Source organism: Protopterus annectens, chromosome 6.part1 (genome assembly GCF_019279795.1).
Source record: "Protopterus annectens isolate FY-2018-M chromosome 6.part1, PAN1.0, whole genome shotgun sequence".
Classification (NCBI taxonomy): domain Eukaryota; kingdom Metazoa; phylum Chordata; order Ceratodontiformes; family Protopteridae; genus Protopterus; species Protopterus annectens.
The window spans coordinates 173050746-173075791 of NC_056738.1; the positions used below are offsets into that span (position 1 = coordinate 173050746).

The 25046-nt window shown below is 40.2% G+C and overlaps 1 protein-coding gene across 1 annotated transcript in view; it reads right to left on the minus strand.

Moving 5' to 3' along the window:
• The window catches only part of TTC21B (tetratricopeptide repeat domain 21B), a 3240027-nt gene that overhangs the window by 2115404 nt on the left and 1099577 nt on the right, over positions 1–25046 (minus strand). Inside the window, exon 9 of the mRNA XM_044075355.1 lies at positions 20607–20799. Coding sequence (XP_043931290.1) covers positions 20607–20799 — 193 coding nt within the window. The remainder of the gene's footprint in view (positions 1–20606; positions 20800–25046) is intronic.

Sequence of the window (25046 nt, forward strand, 5' to 3'; positions counted from 1 at the left end):
GTCATCTTAGATTTATTCTCCTCATGTTTCAAAACTTTCACTACATTTGGGTCTTGTGAGGTATGCAGATATGTGTGAGGTCCCACGATTGCAGATCTATACATGTAATCAATTTGAAGGAGGCTCATACCTCCTTTTGAACGGGGAATATATAATCTTAGTATGCACAGATTTTTATAAATCATTTGGTGAGCAGGAAACATCCTTTTTGTTTTCCTGTCTAATCTATCTAACATGTTTTGGGGCCAGTCAATCACTCCAAAACTGCAAATTAGTACAGGAAGAAAAATTGATTTACAGCTTGGATTTTATTCCTAGATGTCAACACTGTTTTCAGGATTAATTTAAGTCTTCTAAAGTATTCCTTACTAAGTTTTATTCGCATTTCTCAATGTTTTATTGTTGATACTTCATCAATTCCAAAATATTTATACACTCCCTCTTGCTCAAATTCTTTTATATCACATTCATATACCAAACTGATGTTTTTCTGGTGCTGCAGATTTCCTTCTTTAAAGGTTGCTTTTGCACACTTATAAAGACCAAATGACATTCTTATATTATCTGAAAAAGTTTTGACAATCTGCAGCTGTGCCTTCAGTTCCTCATCTGATGAGCTACATGGTTTTAAATCTTGGACAAAGAGAAAATGAGAAGTCTTTATACTTTGTTTTTTAGGAGCCAAATTATAGCCATGGCCTAAGCTGTTAAATAAACAGCTTAATGGTTTAATTGGCAAGGCAGAACAGCAACGGTGACAGAGTGTCACCCTGAAATATCCCCCTTTGAATTTTTATCCCTGGAATAATAATCACCTGTCCTTTATCATGGCTTAATTGCAAAGGTGGTCTGCCACTGTTTCATGGTCACAGACTTCTTCTTTTGGCTTTTCCCGGTTAGGGGTCGCCACAGCGGATCATCTGTTTGCTCATGATTGGCAGTGGAGTTTTACAGTGTCAAGTTGCCAGCCTGGCGCCCAACCTTCCTCAGAAGGCAGACACACACACAAACACACACACCTAAGGCCAATTTAGAGTGTTCAATCCACCTACTGCATGTCTCTGGCATGTGGGAGGAAACCGAAGCACCCAGAGGAAACCCATGCGACCACAGGGAAGACATGCAGACTTCCCACAGAAGGCACCCCAGCCGAGAATCGAACCGGAGAACCTCTTACTGTGAGGCAGCAACGCTAACCACTGCACCACCACGGCTGACCACTGTTGCATGGTCACTGTAATGTAGTCAATCAGTTCAGGGTGTATCTTATACATTTTTAAGCACTCTTTTATCCATGAACGTAGGATACTATCAAATGCTTTTTTATAGTCAATCCATGCCATACTTAAATTCTCCCCCTTTTTACAGTTTTCCAGTATTACTTTATTTAACAACAAATGATCCTTTTTTCCATATGACTTTCTTTTATTGCCCTTTTGTTCTACTGCTATAATTGAGTTTTCTTCCAAATGACTATAAACCCTGTCGGGATCAATTCCTGTGTATAGTTTGTATGTCGTCGGAAGGCAAGTTATTGGTCTATAATTTTAGGGTAGCTTGTGGGTTCACTCTTAATTAACAGCATTGTTTTGCCTGTTGTTAGCCAAGTTGGTGTCTGTTTGGGGTGCGCATATAAATAGTTCTTACTCATGGCTAAATCTTCATGCAACGATGTTAATACTTTTAACCAAAAGTTAGGTACTGCATCTGGGCCTGAGGTTTTCCAATTAGAAGATTTTCGTAACTTTTTTTCAATCTCTCTTACTTCATCCAATTTCATATCCTGCACCTTTAAATTTCTTATTCTTTCTTTTACTTCTACTATCCATTTAGCATCTTTGTTATGTTCCACAGGATCTTCATAGATACTTCTCCAAAATGTATCTACTTCCTCATTTTTTGGTGGTCTTTCAATTCCTTTTACTTTATTTCCCAATTCTCTATAAAAATGTTTTGGGTAATCAATAAATTACTTATTTTGTACTTTTCCTTTATATTTATCTGTGTATCTTCCAAGTTTTTCTGCCTGTGCTTAAATTTTTCGTTGATTCGCAATAGTGCATGACAGATCCTGGTCTGTTCTAATACTGTGCATTGCTTTTATCACATCTTTCTTAATATTTTTTTTATCTATTCTCTGTTCTACAGTCTTTTAAGAGTGGCACTTCGTGTCTTAATTGCTTTATAGTTTTCTCTGTTTGATACTTCCATGATGGTATTTGATATCTTCCCTTCCTTTCCCTCACTACCCTATGTTCTTGTGGTAGAACTTTATCAGTTATTAATTTAGCAGCCCAGTAATATATCCTGTTTACTTTTGTTATATCACATGGGTCTCTATGGATATTCTCAATTACTGCGTTCATTTGTTTTTGTCAGACTTCTGACTTTTTGGGTTTTTATTGATCTTCTGCAGTCTATTTCTCCCACTGATCTTAATATATCTATCCATGTCTATTAAATCAAGCAACTCTTCTCTTAGCTCATTGTCTTACAAACTGAAGGCACGGCCCTTGTTTTCCGTTTCCTGTGGGCATTCTATACAAAGTTCTACAGCATCTTCCTGTGGTACCTTCTCTTCAATTTCATCCTGTGCCATCTGTTGCTCTGTCATATTGGAACTCACTGGCCTATCACTCGTCAACATTGACTGTATCAGAGTTTCCACAGTTTCCTGTTCCTTTCCTTGCTGTCTAACTTGAAGTGAATATTTACAATGGTTTCCTGTGGAAGGCTCTAAAATATCTTGATATGGCACCTGACCAATTGCTTCCTGTTCCACTGGTTTCCCTTAATTTGGATGTCCATTGCTCTATCCTTTTGTGGTGCTTTCTGCATTCGATTTTCTACACTGAATCCTTCACTTTGCAGGTACTCCATAACCTCAGTTTCTATTTCTTTAACTTCTCCATTACTAACCTCCTTTTCTACTTTTCGTCTTTGTCTTATTTTTGTATTGTAAACTTTTCCATGTCCAGATTCCTTTGCCTGCATTTCTCTTCAAATATCTTTGATGCTGCTCTTTTTGTACTGGTTAGTTTTGCTCTCTCCTTTGCATAAATATTACACCATATTAAATCTCTTTTTCTTTCCCATGTCCATATTTCTTCTTTAGATGTCTCCTGATCTTCCTGTTTCTCCGTACTATGGGGACTCACTCCATCATGCTGTGATGTAACTTCTGTTAGACCTTCTATGCCAATAAAGATCATTAGGGAATGGGTGCAAAAAAGATCCCAAAAAGTCAGCCTTCCAGCAGTATATTCTGTAAATCATAACCTGAAAATAGCTGTAATCAGTGTAAGTCTTAATGTTGTCATTAATGAACAGATCACGCATTACACAGATGAGCTTAAAAAAATTATCCCAAATCAACAAGTATATGATGACATCAAAAAGCCTTGGGAGGGATTATATGCTTTTATCAAAAGTTAATTAATCTCAGAGTTATATAGGAGGGATGGGAGTTGAAGTCATCAACATGGGAACACAAAGGAGCTTGCATTCTGCAAAATAATTAAAGTTCTGGAGCTTTTCAGTACTCAGTATGAACTTAAGCCTTTTAAACTGCAAGATTTTCATCTACAAGTTTGCCAGCTACACCCACATCTTTCAACAAACTAACTACTTCTGATGGATAGTGTTATCAGTGACTCTGCTCAAAATCTTTTATGAAGATATGTCCCAAGGAGAACTTAGGAGATAGTCTGATGTATGGTCACAGTATGGCCTCTTTAAATGCTATACTTCTAGGAGTCAAATAAGTGACACATGATGGAAAGAGGTGGATAATTCACACTGTATAAACTGCATAACTGTTTGGTTAAGAGTACAGAGATTACCAAACTATAGCAACTCTACCCTTATAAAGTGGGTAAAAGTGAATTACTCACAGCCCTACAATAGTGTACTGTTACTTTACAGCAGTATTATTTTTATTTTTGAAAAGAACTAACATTTTACACCACAGCATAAAAGATCATGTTCCTTATTCATCTGCTATGTATTAATGCCAGTCAGCAAGGGTGGATTTAACCTGTACTCACATAAGAAGCCTGCAAGCACTAGCTAACATGACGATAATACTAAATAAATCACATTTGTTAACAAGGAAGACCCAATGAACACACAATCCCTTTTGGAAGCAACATCTGGTTAAGTAGCCAACTCACCAGAGTTGCACAGCAGGCAAAAGGCAGTTGTGGGAATCAGAGGACTGTTGCAGGGTCTAGGTTCAGTAGCACAGAGTCTTAAACCTTTGCAACAAATATTAACATGCATTCAAGGTCTCTGAACTACTGTAGTTTGGCAAAAGAGTAACATAAAAGAGTGAGTTTCCAAGTCATTTGGAATAAAAGTAAACAAAGAATATTCAAAACACATAAATAAGTATCCTTCCAGAGAAGGAATTAAATTAGAAATCAGCAATTAAAAATGTTCATCATTACTTCTGAAGTGTTTGAAAGCTGCATTGCTATGGCTTTCAGGATAGCTACCAAACTCGTCACTGTGAGAGATTAGATTTAACCTTATAAATAGAATGCTGTTCAATGGAAAATATAAACTGCCCTTTTTTCTTTAGGAAATTAAAAATGCAACATCAAAGCAGAGCTGTTTGGAGTTGTCCCTGATAACAGTTAGAAAAAAATGCTTAAAGAAAATCACAGAATCTCATCAGAACAAGAGTGGCAAGTGAGGATTAAGATATGCAATGAAAAAGGCAGTCTCATTAAATTAACACACAAAAACACCATCCAAAACAAACTCTGCCAACAATATTGCTATATAACTCAACAAGCACTTCATTAACTCTATACTATCCCCTAATTAAAAATTATATCAATTCTTATTTTTCATTCCCTGCAGTACAGTAATCCAACCCATGTCCTTCTACTTTAATCCTATCCAGTCTGATAGCATTAAAAACTCCTATCTAAACTCAAACCTTCATCACTTGCTGCTGACCAACTCCCAAAAGAATACCTCAAACTAGCTGCAGATGTCATTGCTTTCCCCATATACCTCTTAATTAACTGGACCATCACCAAAGAATATGTTCCAAAACTTTGGAAAGCATCTTACATAATCCCCATGCACAAAGGTGTCACCTCCACTGATTTCTCTAATTACAGGACAATTCCCATCCTCTCACCCATAGCTAAAATACTTGAAAAATGTGTTCACACTCAACTCCTTGACCATCTCCTTAAAAACAACCTCCTGTCCACAACTCAACATGGCTTTTGACCTAAACCTTACTCTGTTTCAATAATACAGTCAACCAACACAGAAACAATGGTCTACTCACCTCATCTATCTTTCTTGACTTATTAAAGGTCTTCAATACCATTTCACATCAAAAGCTTATCACAGAACTAGCCTCCCTAAACATATCCCAATCCACCTTCCCCTGGTTCATCAGCTACTTATCTAACTGTCAACAGGCAGCTAAGTGCCAAAATGTACTTTCTCCATAAGTGTCCCTCGAGGGTCTATACTTGGTCCTCTTCTCTTCATTATTTTCACAAATAAACTCTGTACAGCGACCAGACATGCATCCATAGTTCAATACGCTGATGATTCCTCCCTCATATGGTCGGATCCACCCCTTTCAGATCTCCTGCAAAAAAAAAATCCTACCTGGACACTGAAAAATATCTGTCTAACTCCCACCTCATTCAGAACCCCAACAAAACAGAACTTACGCACTTCTCCAGCAGCAAAAAAAAATATTCACCCTCCCCCTTTCACCATCTAGTCCTCAAATAATATTATCATAGAACTCACCAACAAAACAGCAAAGCACATTGCCTGGAAAGGATAAACCACTTGGAATGCAGCAACAGAGTATATATTCCAACAAATATGAATTCCAAGTAGCCCACAGCAAATACGTAAAAACAGACTAAATTTTAATGACAAGTTGAACAGTAGAGGTTTGTTTTGCCCACATAAAATGAGCAGCATCCATTGCATAATGCCAGGTATACTAAGTTCTTAGAATTGCAATCAGCTGTAGGTAGGTGGTAGAACTTTTTACCACTACTAGGATGTGTAAATGAACCAGATACATCAACATAAATACAAAAAAAAAAAACACCTGTTGCATCTTCTCATTCCATATTCATGTCTCAGTTTACCTGGTTGACTGGTTGCTTTGGGGTAACACAGCCACTGCTTTAATGACTTCTTGTTTTTATATCCAAAGGACGGTCTATCACCCACACATTTCTTTATCTGTTGGTCTGTACATAGTACTGACCAATGTTTGTAAATTATGTCCCTGATTTTCTTATCACTGGAATAAGTTAAGCCAAAAGGATTAAAACAGAGGGGTTGGGAGGGTGGTCTAATGGTTAAGGTATTTGCCTTACAAACACAAGGTGCAGGGTTCGAGTCTCACAAGGGATAATTGGCTAGGCTTTAAAATGGCTCGCAAGGGCAGTTAGCCTAGTACTAATCTATGAACCTAAAAAATATGGCATTTTCAGTGTTATTCCTTCCCCTATTCACCAATATGTCATCATTCCTTTCATAAGATGAAAAATAAGGTTTCCCACTTACATTTCTACAATGCCTGACACTTTCATGGACATTCTCAATCTCTTTCACATTATAACCCCTAGAGGCAAAATCAGTTTTCATTCTCAGAAGGCCTCTTTCGAAGTCTTCATTCCAGTTATGTAGGCAGCTTGTTCGTAACCCTTGGCCTATCAATGTATTTTTAAAAATATGTCTCGGATGCATGCTCGTGCGATGTACATATGTTGGCCTATACCAATCTTTCCTGTACAATTCAGTGTGAATGATATTACCTTCACTCATATTTAATCTAATATCCAGGAACTCAATGTATGTGTCATTAAACTTATATGAGAACTTGAGGAAGGTGGTGCTGGAATTCAAGTCAAGAACATACTGTTCTAATTCAGAAGTGCCCATAGCTATGCCTGAAACCTGTAAATAACAGTGATCATCAAATTTAAACACATTGAAGTCCAGCACCATCTCCATCAAGAAAGACAGTCTACGTGTCTATCATCATATATCTGTCTTCTAAGAAGTACCTGCTTCACCATCTCAATCCCTTGAAATTTGGGTATGCATGTAAACAGTGAAGCCACATCCAAAGTTACAAAACATCTGGTCTACACTCTCTGTCCTTACTGATAAACTCACAGAAGTCATGCAAAAAGTGTTTGCTATCAACTAATACTGAATTGCAAGTTGCAAGTATAGGCTTCAACTGTTTGCCAAGATAGATGGATAATGGCTCAGTTACCCAACCAGCTCCGGCCACAATGGGTCGGAACAGAGGGTTCAAAGAAGTTTTGTGAACCTTGGGTAATCCATTGAGACTTGGTATCTTAGGATGTTCTACAATGAAATAACTAAGCATTTCCTTTGTAAGTAAATTATTCATAAAACAGTCCCTCAGTGATGTAATGATCTTGTCTTGTATTCTCAATACTGTATTATGGTCAGTTACCTTGTATACATTCAAGTCAGACAACATGTCTAACATGCTGTTAAAATAGTGGGTTTGATTCATAACCACAATCAAACCGCCCTTATCAGCCGGGCGGATGACAAATGTCATCTCTACGTTCTAAATCAACAAGAACTTGTTGGTCTACCTTAGACAGGTTTACAAAACCCTCACGTCTTCTGGAATTTAAGAGTGAATAGATATCATCCTCACAATTTTACAAACATATTACAGATTTTGTTTAACATTCAAAAAAATTGTACTGCCAGTTGATTTATCCTCTTATTTTTGTCCTTTATATAAGCTGCATTTACTATCTACTGTTTAAATATTGTTCTAATGTATTATTTAATCTTGTAACTGCTGAATATGTTGTGGAGCTTTTCTCTTCTGGCCTCCACTGAAAATGGGCCATCCAGCCCAGTCAGACATTCCTGGTAAACACATGGAAATAAAATAAATCATAAATGAAATAAGACAATCCCACAACAATAAAATACTGATAAGTAAAAGATTACACACTAACTTTGCACCTTGACACGAAGGCTGTCCTACCGCATCCCAGATATGCAACTGTACTAACTCTATGGTAGCTCAAACTCAAAAAAAAAATGCAAAGACAAAAAAAAAAAAAAAAAAAAAAAAAAAAAAAAAAAAATCACCCTTTTTCATTACTTTTAGTCACCCAGCAGCAGAAATATTATTAAATAGCAACTGCAATATAGCAACAGCTGATGTAATAAGACAAACAATCCAAGACTTCTTTTAAATATGCACAACACTATATGCCATATAATTTTCGCTCTCCTACTTTGAACACAACAGAAGAGCCTTCGTGGGTTCTGTACAAGCAGCTTTAATACACACAAACACGTCACAATAGAAGTTTACTGACTTTAACTTAAGTAACATATACAATCTAACTACTACAATCATACATGCTCACTCTCTTGCTGTAGTCTAAACATGGCAGTGGGAATAGCACGTGCCCGGAATTTATATGTGCACGTTCAGTCTTTGATAAAGATACAGCACATACATTCTGATCTATAATAATGTTCTAAAATTAAATTTCAACAAAATGAAAATGTCCTCTCCAAATGAACAGATATCAGCTCGATACGACTGTATTGCTCAATGGGCTCCAGTACCCAGGCATGCAACTAGAGGAAATGTAGTCACTCAGTAGAAGGCCTTGGCTTACTGGGGTAATTTACCATGTCAAGATTTATGTGGCCTCTCCATCAGTAAATTAAACCTGCATTTTCACTATCAAGAAAGATGACGGTACAATACTGAATGCAAAACTGGCTGAACTCCAGAGCAATTATGTGGGGTGAGGGTTGCTATGTTCAGTAATGTTGTAATTACTAATTTTAATGTGGATTCATGTCATTAGATTGAATGTCCTGAATGTACAGGATCATAACACCGACATTTAGACTGTTCAATCTGGAAAAATAAAAGTAACTTTTTTTTAGGGGAGCAAGCTCTTCTGCACCCACCCCTACCCCCCATTAAGGGGCTCCGCCCCTTGCTAATTATATACACTAACTCCAAGATTGCACTAGGTTCATAGGTTCATACTAGGCTATCTGCCCGAGGGCATTTATAAGCCTAGCCCATAGTTTTGTGGCTTACGCCACCCCTTTAGTTTGGAGAAACTATGCCCATTATTTTGCTGTGCCGCTGTCGAGCAGTGACACTGAGGTAACCCCTGGGGTGTATCTGCGATCTCCCATCCATTGGTCAAGATTCCTCTTGAACAAGGCCAGCGAGGTGCTCTGCCTCACATAAACCGGGATTTTGTTCCACAGCATAGGGAGTCTTTGGGTGATGAATCTATCCCTCCAGCACGTCCTATTAATAACCGTGTCGAGGTTTAAGTCTCCGCCCTTGTGGCTCTGAGGGATCTAGATTTTTTGAGGTGAAGCATGTTCATCAAATCTGGGTTTGACATGGCCTTGTATGTCAGGCATAGGTCACCTCTGAGCAAGCGGTAAGCAACTGAATATAACTGGAGTTCTTTCAGTCGGGCAGCATAAGACAGATTTTTGAGACCCTTTATCCTTTTGGTGAGGAACTTTTGTGGCCTCTCCAGCTGCTGCAAGTGTCGGGTCAGATACATTCCGAATGGGGCATTGTACTCGATCATTGGTCTGATGAGTGATGAGTATAGGGAGACTATGACTTCCCTTGATCTAGATGTGAATCCCTTCATGATAAGGTGGGCAATGTAGAAGGTCTTCCTAACTACTTTAGCAATATGAGTGTCGAATGAAAGGCTACTGTCAACCTGGGTTCCCAGGTCCCTAATAACTTCTTCTGTGTTCAGGGGATTGCCACCTATATGGTAGCTAGGGATAACCTTATTTTTCCCGAAGGGTATGACTATGCATTTCTTGGCATTTAACTTTAGGCCATGGCTCTGGCACCAGTTATCCGTTTCTGTGAGACCCTTCTGAAGGATATCTGTGTTGGATGTGTTTTCAACTACGGCGCCCAGTTTGCAGTCATCTGCAAACTTTGTCAGCCATAACCCTCCTGTGTTTGCTTGTACTTCAGAAAAGTAGATGCCAAACAAGAGTGGGCCCAGGACTGAGCCCTGTGGGACACCACTTGTGACAGGCTTTGAGTCTGACATGGCGCCAGCAACTCTGACCCTGTGGGTTCTGTCACTCAGCCAGTTTGCAACCCATCTTGTAATGTATGGGTTTACATTTAAGTTGATGAGTTTTTCAATGATACCCGAGTGAGGTATTGTATCAAAAGCCTTCGCCAGGTCTAGGTAGGCTGTATGGACTGCCTTTCCCTCGTCAATGGCCTTGGTGACTGTTTCGAAAAAGTCAACCAAGTTTAAAAGGCATGATCTGCCTTTGACAAAGCCAAACTGGGTTGGATCCAAAGTCTACAAGTTCCCTATGTCTTTATTTATGAGATCCATTATGATCCTCTCCATGGCTTTGCAGATAAGGCTTGTCAAGCTAATGGGACGATAATTTCCAGGGTCGGTGGAGGCACCGCCTTTGTGGAGTGGGACCACAGTCGCTGTGCGCCACTCCATGGGTACGTATCCGGAGGTGAGACTAAGATTAAGCAGCTGTCCTAACTGTGGGTTTAATTCCTCGTTGAGTTCATGGAGCACACAGCCGGGGACACCATCAGGTCCCATGGATGCTGTGTTCTTTGCCTTGGAGAGAGCAGTTCTCACCTGGGCGTTAGAGATGTTTGGGGGGCTACAATCATTTGGTATAGATATCTCTCCATTAGGGAGTGAGAAGTTTGCACTGAACCTGTCAGCCAGTATGTTGGCAATGTCTGTAGGATCAGTAATCTTCACATCATTTTGAACTAATTCTGAGCATATCTGGGAGTTTCCTCCTAGGTTTCTGACATAGCTAAAGAATGCCTTATGGTTGTCTTTAGAGTCCTTAGCTATTTTTTTCTCAAAATTAGCTTTGGATGATTTTATGAGAGCTCTTAGCTTTTTACTTCTAGTGATCAGCGGTGTCTTACCTTTTAAGGATTTTGCTCTATCTTGTAGTAGCTTTCTCCTTTTGTTGTAGAGTTTGTTTATGGCTGGGGTCCACCAGACTGGATGCTTGCCTTTGGTACAAAGAGTCTTTGTTTTGCTTGGGATTGCCTGATCCATGCAGCCCTGCAGGTGCTGGTAGAAGGCATTTGTAAGTGATTCAGCGGTTTGAGTAATGTTAACCGCCGGCTCAGGGGCCTTAAAGGAGACCACACTAGTCTTTAGAAGTGTGAAGTCTGCTTTCGAGAAGTTCTTTACTGTAGTCTTTTTCATTTCGGGTGGGGGTGTGATGAGGACCTCCAGCGAGATTAGTTTGTGATCAGATCTCACCAGTGAGGGGTATACTTCCGGCGTTGAACATTGTGCTCCCATGTTCGTGATGATGAGATCAAGTATGTTTTCTCCTCTTGTGGGGATGGTGACTAGTTGTTCCATGGCATTTGAGTTTATGAATTCCAGGAACTTTTGGGCTAGAGTGTTTGGGCTTGAGTAGTGTTCCCAGTCTATATTAGGGTAGTTGAAGTCACCTAGTATGATGGTGTTCGGAGATACATTTATCCCCTCCAGTGCTTTCAGGAAGGCCATATGAGGTTCCTGAGTTTGAGAGGGTGGCCTGTAACATGCTACAAATTGCAGAGCAATCTTGCCTATGGTTAATTGCACCTGGATGGTTTCCGATGCATCGTGCGATGCCACCAATCTTGAGGTGTGGGTGTCCTTGATGAATATGGATACCCCTCCTCCTTTCTTGGTATTGTCCGGGTTTTGGGGCCGGAACGCATGATATGAGGTAAAACCTGATAGTGCTGGGGTGCTCTCAGGAGCCTTGAACCAGGTTTCTGTCACAGCACAGACATCGATGTTCTCCATACTGAGAAGGGCCTCGAGTGCGTGCATCTTGAGGTTGAGACTTCTGGCATTGAGCAGCATTACCCTTAGTTTTTTTTCTTTGTTTTGTTCTAGGGTGGTAGGTTTAGAATTTGAGCCTTGCCTAAAAAGGCACTATGGGGTGGCAAGAGCCTTTGCCAAAATCCGGAATCCCAGGGTGACAAGTGCAAGCCGTCCCTTGCGAGCAGCGTGGCTTGTCCAGCATGTCATCCCAGGCAGACAGACATTGGATCCCCTTTGAATGACACCAGAGTTTAAGCCAATTGTTAAAGCTGATCATCTTATCTCTGTATTGTGGCATCATTCTTGGTGAAGGTAGGATACTGCTCAAGGTCAGGGTCATACCTGCTTGGGCTACATAATCAGAGAGCTCCTCTATGTCTCTTTTCATGTAGTCCAAGGAGGTACGTCTCAGGTCGTTAACACCAGCGTGGACAATGATTGAGTCGTACTTGTACCTGCTGTTGAGAGACCTGAGTGCATGCATTATGTGGCGGATTCTAGCACCCGACAGGCAGCTTACTGTGACCTTCTCCTTACTCAGTCTGGTGAGCGGGACGTCAGTGTGTCTGACTATGGAGTCACCAATGACTAGTGTGTCTGGCATTGTGTTTGGCCTTAAGGGCTGTGACTGCTTGACACTCTGACTGTGTGGTCTATGTGTTGCAGGTGTTGTGTTCTGAGGTGGTAGTTGTTTGGGTGTCTGCTTTGGTGGCCTCTGCTGTTTTGGTAGATTTTTGATCAGAGCCTCCGAGTATGTCTTTGTGTGTTTATGTGTATGATTTGAGGTTGTGATGGTATTATGTGAGACTGGGTCTATAGTGTGTGTGGTTACCTTCTCCTCCTGTCTGGTCATGCCAGTCCTATGTTGAGAGAGCTCAGCCTCCAGTTTGGCCGTATAGTTGCATCTCTCGCATGTATTTGTGTTTTGTGGGAGGAGGAGAGGGTTGTCTGTGTACATGAGGCAATTGTAACATTGCCTCAATATTCCCAGGTTCACCAGCTGAGCAGGAGAGGACATTAGCAACTGATCCCTCGACATGCTAGAAGGAATAGACAGAAAAACTTAAGAAAAGGTTCTGGGGGATGTGGGTGACCGAGAAATGGGGTTTGCTTTTTTGGGGTACTTTCTATAACAAAAGTGCTGCATCGAGGTGATAAGTACTGTAGGAGCAAGTGCTTCGCTATACAGATAGAGAATAGTCTACTTGGTAGTCAAGTAGAGATAATTTATAGTTGTAGGATACACTAAATAGAACAGTAGTATACTTTGAGGAAGGTAGTTTTAAGGGAAAATTTGAAGAGTGGACTTTAGGTAGCCCTAATAGTTTAAATCTGATTAACCGGCGCAGCCCTAGTGTGCAACGGTAGCAGCTCCGCTCTAAATCGCGCTAACGCGTGCTTTATAGCAGGGGGCTGGAAAAAACAGGAAATGACCCAAAATGGCCGACGAATTACTAGTTGCTGCTTCTAACCACTCCTGGTAAATTCCCCAATCCCCACTGTACTGTGATTGCACACTGCAGGTTTCCACCTTCTCCATGTGTATCAGAATTTCCAAAGTCGACATTTAGGTTTTGATGTCATCACTCTCAATGTTTATATCTGTTGAGAGATATTGTCATGTACCCATTTAATGTAAGGCTATATGAAAATGTTATAAAGTTAGCCTTTTGTAGTTACTGCTGCAAATTATTTTTTAACAAATGCTGCAGCTGATTCTGGAGTATAACCTTACTGCCAATAAGAATTAATTTAAAAAAGTCTCTAAGTTATTACAAGCAAAAACATTTTTAATTAAAAAATTTGACTGACAGACGTCTTAACGTTACGACTGTACTACTACTACAAACTGGCAAAAACATTAATGTATATTACTGTGCTTTTATTCTGACAACATAAGAACCTCAGCAACAAACAAGAAACAGAACAAATGTTGCACAAGTGATTTGCTAAAAGTCTGTAACTCATTTTGTACTTTCTTTTTGGATTGTTTATCTCTAACATCTGCTGACCACATAACACATCAAGAACCCTCTACAGACTAGAGAAAAAAAGTAAAGTCTCATATTTGGCTTTTCCTTCCAAACTAGGAGATGCCAGCTGTTGAGTGTCAACCACAGAACATGAAGTGAGCAAAGGTGTATAAAACTGCCAACATACAGGAAAATAGGGCCTAGAGAAGGCTTCACTGTTCCACAGAGAGGGCACCCACTGACCTTCAATAGAACAGAGAAAGGACAGTATCTCCAGTCCAAGTAAATGATCTGTAAAATATGAAAACTCTAAAAATGCTTAGAGGAAATAATGATGTAGTATTCAGGAAAATTGAAAAAGTACAGTTGTGTACACTTACCATAAATGTAGATGTTAGTGTGTCTTCACTGTTGCAGTTAACACTGCAGGGTTCTTTCTGCCGGCAGGCAGCCCTCGGTCGGCCAGAATCCCAAAGTCTGGGTCTGGCTTCGGCTGTGTACTCACCCTCACTGACGTCAGAGCGGCAGGGGTACAAAGCTTCCAGCCACCGCCATGTTCTCCAGTTTTTCTTGCCCCAGATGCCACGTGCCCAAAAGTGAAGGCTAAAAGTAAAACAAAAATGTAACATACAACAAACCCCATAACCTGTAGCAAATACACCTCAGAAGAAGGGTGAAGTAGGAAATCATACCAATAAAAGTATAAGAGGGGATAGGAGGGTGGGTAACCCAGACTGCAACAGTGAAGACACTTGAACATCTACATTTATGGTAAGTGTACACAACTGCACTATGTTCATCGTGTTTCACTGTTGCAGTCAACACTGTAGGGTTGAATCCCAAAGCTGAGATAAAGGGTGGTGGTTATTGAGTAGAAGGGGCAGCAAGAAGGCCTTGCAAGACTGCAGAAGCAAAGCCTGCCCTAGACTTAGAATAAAGAGGGAGATTATAGTGCTTAGAGAAAGTATGCACTGAACTCCAAGTTGCAGCTTCCAAAATATCTTTGGTAGGTACTCCCCTGAGAAAGGCAGCTGAAGTAGCAGCGGCTCTGGTAGAGTGAGTCCTAACTTTTCCTGGGATTTGCTTTCCATGATGAGAGTAACAAAATCTGATTCCATGAGCAATGCATTTAGAAATGGTCTGTTTTGAAATAGCTTTGCCTTGGGAATTTGCTGCATAAGAAACAAACAGTTGTTCTGTTTTCCTGATATCTTTGGTTCTATCCAGGTAAAAGCGAAGCTGCCTGTGCACATCCAAAGAATGCAAGATCCTCTCCCCCTTATTTTGTGGATTAGGGAAAAAGGTTGGCAGGTGAATAGTTTGGTTTAAAGCCACTTTAGAAACCACTTTAGGCATGAAAGTAGGGTTAGTCCTCAACGAAACCCTGTCTTGATGAAAAATAATGTAAGGTTCCACAGCCATGAGCGCCTGTAACTCCGAGACTCTCCTGGCTGAAGTTAAAGCCAGTAGGATAACAGTCTTCCATGATAAATACTTTATATCAGATGTGGCAGCAGGCTCAAAAGGAGGCAGAGTAAGTTTTTCCAGGACATAATTGAGGTCCCAGGCAGGAATGGGTGGTGTCCTAGGGGGCCTTAAATTCTTTGCTCCTCTGAGATAGTTTCAGAAGTGGATGTGAAAAATTTGGAGGGTCTGTATTATAATGTGCAGAGATAGTGGAGGCATGTATTTTTATGGAGGAAAAAGATAAACCCTTATGCAACATATCTGTTAGGTAATGTAGAATCAATGGAATATTTAGAATGTGAGGATCTGATCTCTTCCATTTACCTTCATAAGATTTCCTAGCGCTAGGCCTTCTGGCTTCTAAGATAACATCCATGACCTGTTTGGAAAGTGTAAGATTAATCATAGGCCCTGAATACGCCAGGCTGAGAGTTTTGATATGAGAGTGCAGGACTTGGCTGTGGTGTTGAGACAAAAGATTTGGAATCTGAGGTAGAATCCAAGGAGGTTCTTCCTGGGATAGATTTATCAGTGTTGAGTACCAAAATTGTCAAGGCCAATTCGGGGCTAGTAAGATCAGCTTTGGTTTGTCCTGTTTTATTTTTAATAACACCCTTGGTAGAAGAGGTAGTGGTGTAAAGGCATACCCCGAAAGGTTCCTCCAACTGAATGAGAGAGCATCCACTTTCCATGCTAGCTTGTGATATGTCCTTGTGCAAAAAGTCTGTAACTGGTAGTTGTGGGGAGATGCTAATAGATCTATGTCCGGGCAGCCCCAGGCTTCTGTAATCATCTTGAATATTTGGGTGTCTAGCATCCACTCGTGTGGGTCTGACAGGTTCCTGCTCAGGCCGTCTGCCACAGTGTTTTGCTTCCCTGGCAGGAATTGAGCTTGTAGGTCCACTTTGCAAGCTAGTGCTGTGTTTCATAGAGTCATGGCTAGTCTGCAAAGGGGGTAGGAGTGAGAACCCCCTTGCTTGTTTATGTACCACATTATTGTGGTGTTGTCTGTCCATATCAGTAGCTGCCCTGGCTGTAAAAGATCCCTGAAAGCCAAGAGGGCATTCTGCACAGCTAACATCTCTTTTAAATTGATATGTAGATGCTTCTGATCCTCTGTCCAAAAACCTTGCAGGCCTTTCCCCTGCAAGTGGGCTCCCCATGCATAATCCGAGGCGTCCGTGGTTATCACTTGATAGGCTGGAGGTAGATTGAAGGCTTTCCCTTTGTTTTAAAGACACGCCATGGTCCACCAATGGAATTCCTTTTGCAGGCAAGGCAAGACAGCAATCATTGTTTCCAGACTGTGACAATGCTGGGACCATACGCTTTTTAGGTACCATTGTATCTTCCTCATATGCAGAGTAGGATGCAGGAAGCCATGTAACCCAAAGCCTGCAGGAATTTCCTTGCAGTTAGCTGAGACATCAACGCCAGGCTTTTGAAAGTTGAAGCCAGCTGTAGTTGTTTTTCTGATGTCAGGAATGCCATCTGGGTTGATGTGTTTAAAAGAGCACCCAGGAAAGTTATCTGTTGAGTGGGTGTCAAATTTGACTTTTTACGTTCACAGTGAATCCCAGGTACTTGAGTAGATTCTGAACAAATTCCAGGTGCTGGAGTAAAATGTCCTTGCTGTCTGCTTGAATAAGGCAGTCATCCAGATAAGGGTAAATTTGAATTCCCTTGAGTCTGCAGTAAGCTACTACTGGTGCCAGGCACTTGGTAAAGACCGTGGGCACAGTAGACAAGCCAAAGGGCAGTGCAGAGAATTGGTAATGTTTCGAGCCTGCCTTGAACCCGAGGTATCTTCTGCACTCCTGTCTGATAGGAATGTGTAGGTAAGCCTCCTTTAAATCCAATGTCACCAGCCATGCATTTTTGCTCAGCATTGGCAGGAGCTGCTGCAGAGTAAGCATCTTGAACTTTGGTATATCCAGGAAAGTATTTAAGACTGACAGATCCAGGATGGGTCTCCCAAGTATTTTGCTTTCTGGAAACTAGAAAGAGTCTTGAATAAAAGCCTTGTGCCATCTCTGAATTTGGAACCAGTTCTATGGCCCTCATAGCCATGAGGGACCTCACCTGTTTTAACACCTCTGCCCATTGAGTTTTTGGTAGGTCTGGCCATCCATTTGGTTTTGGTAAGGTGTGAAAGTGGAATTTGTAACCTCTTAAAACTATATCCAGAACCCTCTTGTCTTGGGTTATTGTAAGTCCAATTTCGGTGAAAAAGAGAAAGTTTTCCACCCAGAGGAGCTTCCAGGAGAGAGGTTCCTGGAGCCATGCAGGAGGAGTCATTGAGCCCGTTTCCTGTAAGGTTGAGACCTATCTTCTCCACCCCTGGGGGTGGAAGCACTCCACTGTCTAGGTCTATAAGAGGTCTGTGCTTGGGCCCTCCCTCTGTGGTGCCTATATCTACCCCTCTGAGGCCTGTCCGAGCTAGGAAAGGACCAATTTTTAGCTGGCCAATTTCTGCTAAATCTAGGAGGCTGAACTTGTAAGAAATCCTTAACCGTTTGCATGGATTTTGCCTTATCCTCCATTTTCTTTATAACCTCTTCAGCCTTAGACCCAAACAAAACATTACGTTGAACAGGAGCATCCAGTAACTTTGCTTTAACTTGATCAGGCAAATTTTGTTCCTTTAACCAAGCATGCCTTCTAATGACCATGCCAGTGGCAGCCGCCATGCAAGAGGCCCTCCAAAGCATCAAAACCACAGTGTAAGGAATGTTTTCCCACCTGCTCAGTAGCATGCATCAAATCATGTAACTCCTTATTGTCTGCACAAGCAGAAATGGTACTCATTTTTGTTTCATAACAGACAAAAGGTATTGCTGATATTTCAACATATGAAATTGACAATTTAAAGCCCTAATAGATAAAGTAGCAGAAGTGTACACTTTTTTTCCCCATCTCTTCAAAGCTCTAGAATCCTTATCTGACGGAATAGGGTTCTTAGCAGTAACGGCCTTAACGCCCTTAGGACCCTGAGAAATGGTTTCTGGATCAGCAGTAGGATTTTTATAAAGAAACTGGTGGGAGTCAGGGACTCTGTAATATCTATCAGGCTTAGCAGAGGGCAGAGGAAAGGAGTCAGGAGTAAAATTAGACTCAGAAAAGACATCATCCACAATATCCAAAATAGGAGGAATAGCCAGGGGTCTGTGTTGGGGAAGAAGGAAATCCCTAAGACTTCTCTTAGATTCAGAGTACTCCTGCCCTTCCCAGTGAAAATGCTCCCTCATGTCATGTAAAGTTTCCCCAAAAGAATAATCCTCCGGAGGAGAAGCTGAAGGGATGGATTCCTCAGCATCAGAATCCTCATAAGGAGGGAAAGTATAATCCTGTTCAGAGGAAGGCACTGAAGAGACAGATGCCTGATCGGAGGATTCATAATCAAATTCCTGTCTTGGCCTTTTGTCAGGAGGGGGATGTGAACCCCTAATCATAGTTAACAAGTCCTCCGCCATTTTAAGCATTTGTTTTTGAGATTTAGGTCCCGGATCAGAGGAGGCCTGGGCTTGAGTCTTTGTTTTAGAAGGAGTCTTTGCCTTTGTCGTTGAAGCTGCATAGGCCTGAAAACCCCCTCGGACGCCGGTACCTGCACAGCGGCTCCGGACCCCTCCGAGGGAGCATTATCCGAAGGTTCTGCACCTGGAGTATTCGAAGGCCTAGTTGGCTCCTCGTGGGAGTCCATTTTGGCAAGCGGTTCTGTAATGGCCGACGGCAGGGGCTGCGAAAGCACCTCACTGACGACGGCCGAACCAGCAGCTGGCTCTGATTGTAAACTGTCGTCTGATTTGGACCTCGGAGGCCTATCCTTATCCTTGCGTCTTTTATGAACTCCGGTAGTCGGAAGCGTGTCCGACGACATGTTATAATTAAATCGCCTCCCAAAGTAATGAAAGGCAAAATCGTATCTCCGTTTAATAGTACGTTGATTAAATCTAGCACAAAACCAACAACTAGCTACGTCGTGGTCAGGGCCTAGACGAGGAATACAGTAAGAGTGAAAATCCTTATGAGGTATTTGCTTCCCAGATGAAATACAATTGTTAACTTTTTCTGACATCGGTCTGGAGCAAGAAAAAAGTTTCCCCAACGGGGTACTTAGCTTTGAAAAGAAGAACATCTTCGGTATGAAGCACCAAAAATAACAGGAGACAGCCAACCGGCACTTGCGAACTGCTTCCACCACGCGTCAAGAAAGTCTGGAGAACATGGCGTCGGCTGGGAGCTTTGTACCCCTGGAGCTCTGGCGTCAGAGAGGGTGAGTACACAGCCGACGCTGGACCCAGACTTTGGGATTCTGGCCGACCGAGGGCTGCCTGCCGGCAGGAAGAACCCTACAGTGTTGACTGTAGCAGTGAAAAACGATGAACATCTGAATGGGGGTTGGGCAATGATAAAATACATTATCATTAAAGTGACATGCTTTACTATTTTCTCAATACTCAAAGGTTACTACATTTGACAGCAAAACTTACCTGCTTCTGAATATTCTTTTCATTCTTTGGTTATTTGTTTTATAAGGATTATCCCACTGCCAATTTGCAATTTCTATCTAAAAGACATTTTCTTCAACAGACTGGCAATACCATTACGTTAATTTACAACAGACAACTGTAGCTCTTAAGAAAAACAAAAAACGCCAACAAACGGCATTATCTTTCCCACTCACACATCAACCTAAACAAACTGCATGGCAACTCAAATGGAATTTAAACTAATTCCCTAAAGCCAAGTAATTCTCCACGGGTCTATATCAGATGATATAACTTCCAAAAGTTCGACCTTCATATGGTCGACACCATATGATCGAACTTTTGAAAGTTTGAATGTTTTAATGGAGATCTACGTACAGAGCGGAATGGGAAGATTTCACTTTTATGCACTGTAGTGCGATCTCGAAGTTGGCATATTTAAAGAGTGGGGGTGTGGTGTGTAGCCCCCCATGTGGGGGGTGCAGGGGGGCTTGCCCCCCCTGCTTAAAACGTTCAGGTAGGTTATTTGTGTAGTTTTTTTTTTTTATTAGATGTTCAAACTTTTAAAAGTTTGATTATATGGTTTAGACCATGACGGTCGAACTTTTCAAAGTTCGATCATCTTATATAGACCCATTCTCCACACCTCTGCAAGCTATTCTGCCACTGCAAAAAATGTATCAAATAAATACTAGAGATAGGAATACAATAAGAAGCACTTGCTTTTACATCGGTTTATGCAATCTTTATGCAATCTTTTCTCATACCTGTAAATGCAGAGACACTTGTTTCATCCAATTTCATAGCAGTTTTATAGCACTTAAGTGCTTCTTTCATTTTTCCTTGTAGTACCATTTGGTACCCAAGTTCTGTTGCCAGCTCAGAATTATTTGAGTCCAAGCTAACTGCTCTTTCAACTAGAGTCTGTGTCTGTTGAAGAACCTGCTGCTTCCGTCCACACTAAAAGAAAAAAAAAAATCATATGAGTTAACAACCTGGTCATCACATAACAAACAAATCAAACCCTAAGATTTACAATGCAAATTACAACCAACCTAAAAATGCCTAGAAGAAAGCTGCAAATGTTTTACTAATGTTATTGTGCCCGTGTACCAACACAATGTTATAAAAGCATCATCCAAATCATAGAATGCAGACACGTATTTGATAAAGCTGTCTAAATGTCGTGCTTAGTTCAATTAGCCCCTTTCATAGTGTCTTGAGCTATCTCAGAAGATGAAAAAGTGCCACTGTGGTGGCTCCCAAGATAACTCTTCTTTACAGCATTCTTTCATCTATTTTTTTTCTTAAGTAAAAGGAATCATTAGCCTACTAGTCTGCTTAGTTGATGCATTTTCTTAGTAAAATTATTGTTCTAATGAAGTAATTAATCTAAATTGATAGAAATGAGCAAAATCTAAGAAGGAAGCAGGGTCTGTCATGCTGTCTATCAACATAACAATCTCCTTTCTTACTTTGCCACATGGTAATATGATATGATAGCAGGTGACCTTAAAAAGAAAACCGGGGGGGGTTCAGAAAAAAAGTCAAGCATATTCTGAATTCCTCTCAGTTTTGCCTGGGACAATGAAGCACAGACCTGTTTGAATGCACTCTGGACTGTCTTCTACAATAAGAGCTTTCTTTTAAAGAAGGTCATACGTTCAGTGGTTTTTTTTCTTTATTTTAATCATCTTTATCATACATCTCACATAAAAGGAAAAAAACTTGTGCAGACATTGTCTATCAGTAGCAAGTCAATATTACTCCCATACTAAACATAAAAACACACAGATATTGACCAAACTCCATGTTTCTAGGCGATACATCTTTAAATATGACCTGTGAGGAAACAACATATTAAATGCAAAAACAAAATCTTAACATAATCTTAATAAAGATCCCAAGTCTACAATGCACAAAAGTACCCAAAAGAAACGTACTGAATAGGAATATAATCTAACCACATTAATATACCTTGTAACGGTATTTTCAACCATAAACGGTTAATCAAAAGGTGTCTACCTCGGTTATTTCCCACAAAAACCAAACACACCCACACCTACCCACCCACACCTTCTTTACATGCCTATTAGTATGAAAGAATACAGACATAGCAATTACGTCACCAGAATATTGGCACAACCCCCATCATTTTAATCCCGAACTGGTTTCATTCCAGCTAAAAGGTAATGGAAAGCCTGACTTGTTGTCTTCAGATAAACCAGTGGTGAGAATTCTTTTATATCTCCAGTCAGCCTCAAACAAAAGAAAATTCTTCCTGTAATGGTTCTTAAATATTACCACAAATAGTAATGATAATATTCACTTATTTAATAGCATTTTGTTTACCAGGATTGTCTTTCTGGACATAAGTTGCCCATTTTCAGCAGACATACAGGAAGAAAAACTTCAAATACAATTCATGTTCAAAAGGTACTAAAAGCAGAAAAGCAGTATCACTACCACTTTATGCAATTAAGTAGAATGAATGCAAATAGAGCGTGCAATAAAATATAAACAAAGTTTACATACCAATAGATAATGTAAGCCATGAATAAAATCTTATACAAAAAGGGAGGTTTGTGGAAAAAAGTTTTTAAGTAACATGTTGGTGGAAGTGACAATTACAAAGACAAATTTGAGAGGCAACACCAAGGAAATAGGTAGAGGTGTCAACACAGAAACTGAAATAGATGATTAGCAAGTGGAAGGTTGATTAAGAAGATGTAGGAATATAGTGGTGAAGAGTGCTTGGTATTTGGCTGGGTAATGGGAGAATACAGGAGGGATGTGATGTGAAAGGCGATGAAAGAACAGGAGAGAGAAAAAGTAAGGTAGTGTAGCAAGGAAAAAAGGTAGTGTAGCAAGGAGATGTGGAAGGGGAGTAGAAGACTGTAAATAATGGGAAATATGACTAAAAGAGTTGGAAGTGGTAAGGAAAGTGGAGAGGAAGGTAAGTGACTTAGAAAGAAAGAGAAGCTGCCAATATGTCAGTATAGTGTCCTTAGATAAAGTGACGGTTAGCACAGCTTAGAATACACTATGTGAACGGATTGTACGTTTTTTGAGACAGAGTTGAACTGGAACACAGTCGTGTTCATTAGGTGTTGTTTTAATTGGGACTTGGAAAGTTTTCACTTTAAATGTAGGAGGAACAGATATTAAGCTTGAGCAACCTGATCCTTTCCTCATTTAACACACCTTTTTATACAAATCAATAACACAAAGAATCATCTGATCATGCTAGACTAAGAAAGTCAAAAAAGAGCTCGATACCCTTTTTTACTCCTTGAAAAGCTCAGATAAATGTCTAAGTGCAGTCCTACAAATGACATACAGATACTGTGCTCCTTGTCCATTTATAATAAAATAACAGGAAATGACTACTCTGCTGTATTTTAAAATGAAAACACATTTTCTCTAGCATAATGAGGCAAAGTTTGGCAAAGCATATGTTTAAATGGATCCCTATCACATTAATGAAAGACTAAAACACTGAAATTTAAAAGATCGGGATGAAAACAACAAACTATGAAAATCACAAATGTGCACATAACCATAATGAACAATGAAGAAAGCAACTTGCATCCAATACTCTACCCCATACAAAACCACTCAGCAGAAATACACACGTGTCTGCAAACTAACCTTCAATTTACAGCAACTACTACTGCAAACACATAACAGTTTGCGACAATCGCTGAAATGGAAACAAAAGATACTCACTATTTACCTTCACTACAACCTTTCTTAAAGCTCTAGCAGGGAGGCACGCCCCCACTGCATCCCCCATGTCATACCTCCTACAACATAAATGTATCAACTCCAAGATCACACTACAGTGGGGAAAAGCGTGAATTTCCCAATCCTCACTCCATTTCCACTGAACTGCATCCTGGTTTCACAAAGGAAAGTACTGCATACCATTCACAGCTGCTTTTTGAACTTATTTACTTCGATTTTGTTAACGTTCATGATTTTCAGGTTTCGTTGTTTTCATCCCGATCTTTTACATTTCGGTGTTTTGGTCTTTCGATAATGTGATTGGGATCCATTTAAATTACCCATTGTTTTTTTTTTTTTTTTTTAAGAAAAGTTCAATAAACCATAAAATTAACATTAATTAAGGTGCCCTTATCTAGAGCTAACTTAATGGATTGGACTTCACCTTTGTTTAATCGCCTGTTATAAGCTCGTATACCCCTGGCAAATTCACCACCTGAGAGCTGATGGAAGAGCATTTGCAGGCAAACCCACATCATCATCATCATCAACAACATCACTACTATTTCAGAAGAAAAAAATTTTTTTTCCAACTCAGTACCTGAAGCAACCATTCATGCTGTCCGACTTGCCCAAGATAGCAGTCAGGCAATATAATTCTATTACCATTTTCAATTTAATAGTCAAGCCACCTTATCTAACAATCTAATAAGGAAATCACCATCCATCTGTACTGCAAAAAAAAAACTGCATCTATATAAATTGTTCACAGGTGCTACTTCAATATACCACAATGTCAGGCAACCACAGTCGGTCTAAAAAAAAAATAAATAAATAAAAAAGAAAAAAAAAAAAAAAGAAAAAAAAAAATCGAATAAAAGAAAAATGTACCAGTATTTTGGCACCTTACTGTACTCTTAGCCAACAAAAATAATACAAACACAAGCTTTTAAAGTTACAGTCTAGGCAATGACACAAACTATTCCAAATCATTGTTCACAATGGTATACCAAGCTGCACACAAACCTCAGTCAAACCATGTGAACAGACGTAATAAACAGTCGAATCAAAGGATCCAGTCATAACACTCAAGCAAATCTAGCCACTTCCAAGTTACATACAACAAAGTAACTCTACCTGGATAGAAGGCTCTCTCAAACTACATACACAATTTGTGATCAATACGTCATACTTAGCATTAAAACAATGAACAAAAAAGATAGCACAGTTGTGGAAGTAAGCGTACCATAATAACAGATGTTCATATGATCACTACTGCAGTAGTCTGTGCATGTTGCATCCTGCTAAAGATATAACAAGCATGCCAAATGCCAAAGCTTAAGAGAACCTTCCACAAGCCCAAACCATTAGCTCAACATGAACTGACTAAAAATCAGGTTTGGGGAATTAAGACCTTCAGAGCTTATATGCCAACAAAGAGACGGAGACTAAAGCCCTGAGAAGAGCAATGCTAGAAAAAT